Raw genomic sequence first — 5,138 nt, forward strand, 5'->3', positions numbered from 1 at the left:
TTTGATATGGTGTCATGTTAGTTTCTTTTCGAATGAATACTCGGTTTATCAAGTAACATGCTGTGTTAACTGCTTCTGCCCAGAATTTTGATGGAAGTCTTTTGTGATTTAAGAGGACTCTTGCCATTTCTTGGATGGTTCGATTCTTTCGTTCAACTACCCCATTTTGTTGGGGTGTTTTTGGTGCGGAGAACTCGTGATGGATTCCATTTTCTATGCAGTATTCCTTGAATTTTGAATTCTCGAATTCCCTTCCATGGTCACTTCTTAGGCGAATGATTTTTCCCTATTCTTCCCTCCTTTTCATTCTGAATTTTGATAATGAGAGTCTTGAATGTTGTAAATGCTTCAGATTTTTCTTTAAGAAAGTTTACCCACGTGAATCGTGAGTAGTCATCAACTGTTACATAGACATACCTTTTTCCTCCTATGCTTTCTGTCTGAGTTGGTCCAAACAAGTCCATGTGAAGTAGTTCTAGTATTCTAGAAGTGTATATTCCTGAGGTCTTCTTATGGACTGTTCGGGTTATTTTGTTTTCAAGGCATGCATCACATTTTTTGTTTTCATCTATGTCAAGTGTTGGAACTCCTCGATAGACTCCCTTTTTTAAACCCTTCTTCATGTCATGAAAGTTTATGTGACCCATCCGTTGGTGCCATAGTTGTGTTTGATTGATGGTTGTCTGTAGGCAAGATAGATCACCGTCCCATGTGTAGCATTTATTTGTGGATTTTCTTCCGATCATAACACATTCATGATTATGATTGAGAACATTGCAGCTATCTTTTGTGAATTCCACTTTAAGTTCATCTTCATATAGTTGACTTATGCTAATCAGGTTGCTTTTAACCCTTGTACTAAGAAGACTTTTGACAGTTTTGGCAGTCTGTGTACATTCAGGATTCCATTTGCAATAATTTTTCCTTTTCCTCCATCTCCAAAGGTAACATATCCTTCATCTTTATAGTGTATGTTCTCTAAATTTTCTGGATTTCCAGTCATATGCCTGGAACATCCACTGTCAAAATACCATATATCTTGCTCCTTGTTTGTTTTGGAAGTGTATGCGACATTTTGGTCTTTTCTTACCCAGACTTTCTTGCTATTATTTCTGTTGTGTGGTAGCCATACTCGGTTGTTTTGTCTGTAGTAACAGTCATTTTGTCTTTTGTAACAATGTGCTTTGATGTGTCCTAGTTTGTGACAATAGTAGCACCTTATTCTTCTTCGATGTCGGAAGTGCTGTTGCGACACTTCCTGTATTTCAGATTGGTTATTCTCACTGGTGTCCGTACTTGGAGTCCCGGGTCTTTCGGTAAGCTCCTTAATTTCTTGTAGCAGTTTTGTTTCTCTGTTCTTGAGGTCTAGTAGTTCGTTCTGGGTTTCATTGTATTGTTTCTCTACTCGCTCTTTTTCATTCTTTAAATAGTGATTATCTTCCATGAGTTCCAAATTTTTCTTGATGATTTGCTCCCATTTGGCATTTAGTTGAGTGTATGCCTCTAGTAACTCTTGCATGTCATCGCTTTTGTTGTCTTCATGGCTAGCAGTAAAGGCTAAGAAGTTCGTGTTGTTATCATCTTCTTCACTATCTGAGTCATCACTCAGTGTTGTTATATATGTTTTATTTTTCCTTTTCAAGTATGTGGCGCATTCTGATTGAATGTGTCCAAAGCCTTTGCACTCATAGCACTGTATTCCTTCCGTAATTGTATTATCTCTTCTCTTTGGATTGGATGGTTTTTGATTCGTAGAATTTCCTTGGCTGTTTTGAAAATTTTTATTCCTGGACTTGTTAAACTTTTTGAGAACTCGGTTAAAATTCTTTGTCAATAGGGCGATTGACTGCTCCAAGGTTTCTGAATCAGTTTCTGAGTTCTCTTCTTGTCTGGATTGTAGTGCTATTCCTTTACCATTGTTTTTCTGGCTTTGTAACATCTCAAGTTCATAGGTTTGAAGATTTCCTATTAGGTCACTAAGTTTGTATGTGTTCAGATCTTTATTTTCTTGGATAGCGGTGACCTTCATTTGGAATCTCCCAGGTAGTGAACGTAGTACCTTTTTGACGATCCTATGTTCGGGTATAGGTTCGCCTAGGTTGAATGCATCTCCGGATATGCTTAAAACTCTGGCACTGAATTGGGTGATGTTTTCTTCCTCCTCCATTTTCAGGTTTTCAAACTCAGTTTGTATCATCTGAAGCTTAGATTGTCTTACAGTTGTGTTTCCTTCATGATGATCGCACAATATACCCCATGCAATTTTGGCTATGCGAGTTGATGCGATTAGCTTAAATGTGTCTTCGCTTACCGCTCCATATATTGCATTCATAGCTTTTGAGTTAAAGTCATATTCAGTTCTTTCTTCTTCACTCCAGTCAACTCTAGGTTTTGTATTTCCTTTGTCATCAACTGGAGTTTTCCATTCGTTTTCTATTGCATTCCAGACGCCTTCTCCTTGTGCTAGAATGTATATCTGCATTCGAGCTTTCCAGTAGGAGAAGTTTGTGCCAAGTAGAGCCGGTGGTCTATTGTTTGAAAGACCTTCTCTTGGGAACTCCATTTGAATCCTGCTAATAACTTGAGCAGACCTGCTCTGATACCAATTGAAATTAAGATAGATGATGGATTCGTGTATGTTGAAACTGGAGATGTGACACAATAAACTTATAACGCAGTTCGGGCAAACAACCCTAAATTGCGAGGCACTTCTCGAATTGAGAATTTGCCTAAATCCACTAAAAGCTTGATATTTAAAGTACACTTAGTTTAAGGAACGGGGATTACACAATATGATATCCTATCAAATTATTGTAACCTAAACACTTGTACTACTTTTCAAGGGAATTTTGGTATCTCTTCTCAATGACTCTCGTGCTCACAGTTAGGTGTTGAAAGCGTGATTTCTTGTGATTGAGAGTGACTTCTTTTATAGGATCAGATATCCTTAGCTTGTGTATGAATAGGTTTGTTAATCCTAATCATAGTTGGATTATAATACCCATTATGATTAGGACATGGTTTTTGCACTTAACATTTTGACAATTCACCTGAGGTCAACACTTCTTTTGGAGTTTTTGTTGCAACCCAGTCTTCTTTTTCTTCACCTTTTGGTTCAAATTCAACCTTTGCTACTTCCTCCTCTTATGCTTTTGCCTTTTGGTATGTAGTAGTTCATCATCATCACTTAGCGGTAAGTATTGGTATCTTATCCTTATCATTGTGGTAGAGTGTGAATACATACATAGACAACATATAGGGAGTATTTGGTAAATATCTGTTAGCTGATTGGATTAGTGAGTTTGACTAGTTAATTGCATTAATTGATGGTAGAAAAGTGTTTGGTAAATGAGTTGTTAGCTAATAGCTAATTACATATACAATGAGTTTTTCAAAAGATTGATTGAAAAAGCTACTTTGAACAGTTTTATGAATTTTAGCATTTTGGAACAATAAGTTGTTACAAAAACTAATTAATCAAACACTTATATGGGTTGTTTAACCAAATCAAACAGCTAATAATGATCAAATAAGTTAAAATTGACTGATTATAAGGTTACCAAACTTAACCATAGTATTGGACTACATGCGTTCTGTTTTAACTAAAAGTCTAAATTGATATCCTACTATACAATAAAGCCATAAGATTTTGGCTAATGAAATTGCTGCAATTTCCCGCCCGGTAAAAACGGTGCCGTTTGGACTATGTAAAATTTGAAGTCGACATTTTCTGATTTATTTTATAATAAATGTAACAAATAATTGTGTGTGTATTGGAATTGAAAACTAAAGTTATAACTAGAACCCCTTTTGGAGTCCCAATTAACTTGGAATCTGTTCAGTCGTCAATAATTTAAATGCTACTGACAAAGCATACGGTTATACGTAAAGATCTTCATCGAATACATACAGATTAGAGATATATTACATATATGATAGGAATTTTTTTGTAAGTTTTGATGAGCCAAATGTACTTTAGATCCCCTTAGTTTTAGATCTTTTAGTACAAGCATCATAAATCGGAATATCGAATCAAAAGGAATCTACCATAGGAAGAACAAAATTAATTTGAGAAATTAATTTTGGTCCTACGAGTATTCATCCGAGAAAGAAGCATAAAAGAATGGCGTTGCAAGAAATGATTGGATGAGCCTAAAGGCGAAATGGTAGAAGTCCTTACTCAAAACAATCACACTTGAGATCGATTCCCCCCCAAGGACTTATTTTTTAAGTCAAGTTTACGGACAAGCACAATGTTCCTCAAGGAGCACAGTTTTACCAAAAGAGCACGATGCGGACAAGCACAATGTGTGCTACGGAGCACAATGTATCAAAAGGAGCACAATGTTCAAGTCAAAGGAGCACAATGTGGCAGAGAAGCAAGATGTTCAAAATATGAATAAATTCGAAGGAATTTATTTTGGATCAGCCCACATGCCACAAGAATCCAAAATTGCCTGAAGATATTTGATCAGAACGGAAAAATATTTATGAAGACATGAATATAAAAACTTATCCTAGAAATAAATTCTATCAGTTGAATTTATTTCAAAGATTCGTTGGATATTCAAATTGACAACTAAAGTAATATTTTAAGAAACAACTAGAAAATCAAGTTGTGTTAAAATATTATTTTGTCAGGCAAGTTGACAAATCAAATCAAAATTGAAGATCTACTATTGTCAACAATATCAGGCTATGAAGATTCAAAATTCAAAATATCAAATTATCCCACTCCAACGGATATATTTGATTGCCTATAAAAAGCCATGAAGACTTGAAGATACAAGCAGAGGTGCATACACACGGATAAACAAGTGCAAAATTCAAAAGTGCAAGTGCTCAAATATTCTTAGAGACTTAGTCTGAATAGTCTCAAATCTAGTAGGAGAGAGATACAATTACCTTTGTATTTGTAATTGTAGAAAGAGTATAGCTGTGTGCAAAATACTCTAGTGAGTGTAGCTGTGTGCAAAAACACTCGTAGTTGCTAAGTGTAGCTGTGTGCAAGACACTTGGTTGGCGTTGAGTATAGCTGTGTGCGAAATACTCGGAGTTGAGTATAGCTGTGTGCGAAATACTTGGAGTTGAGTGTAGCTGTGTGCGAGACACTCGGAGTTGGGTGTAGCTGTGTGCAA

General features: G+C 36.0%; 1 protein-coding gene across 1 annotated transcript; it reads right to left on the bottom strand.

The window, feature by feature from the left end:
• Window positions 1-835: 835 nt before the first annotated feature.
• LOC109179981 lies at window positions 836-2,563 on the bottom strand. The gene has a single exon (XM_019329456.1). The coding sequence runs from the start codon at window positions 2,561-2,563 to the stop codon at window positions 836-838; it is 1,728 nt and encodes a 575-aa protein (XP_019185001.1).
• Window positions 2,564-5,138: the final 2,575 nt, after the last annotated feature.

This window comes from Ipomoea nil, unplaced genomic scaffold (genome assembly GCF_001879475.1).
Source record: "Ipomoea nil cultivar Tokyo-kokei standard unplaced genomic scaffold, Asagao_1.1 scaffold0982, whole genome shotgun sequence".
In the NCBI taxonomy this organism is placed as follows: domain Eukaryota; kingdom Viridiplantae; phylum Streptophyta; class Magnoliopsida; order Solanales; family Convolvulaceae; genus Ipomoea; species Ipomoea nil.

Excerpts from the sequence above, each read along its gene's own strand:
- LOC109179981 (XM_019329456.1), bottom strand. The coding sequence starts at position 2,563 with ATGGAGTTCCCAAGAGAAGGTCTTTCAAACAATAGACCACCGGCTCTA.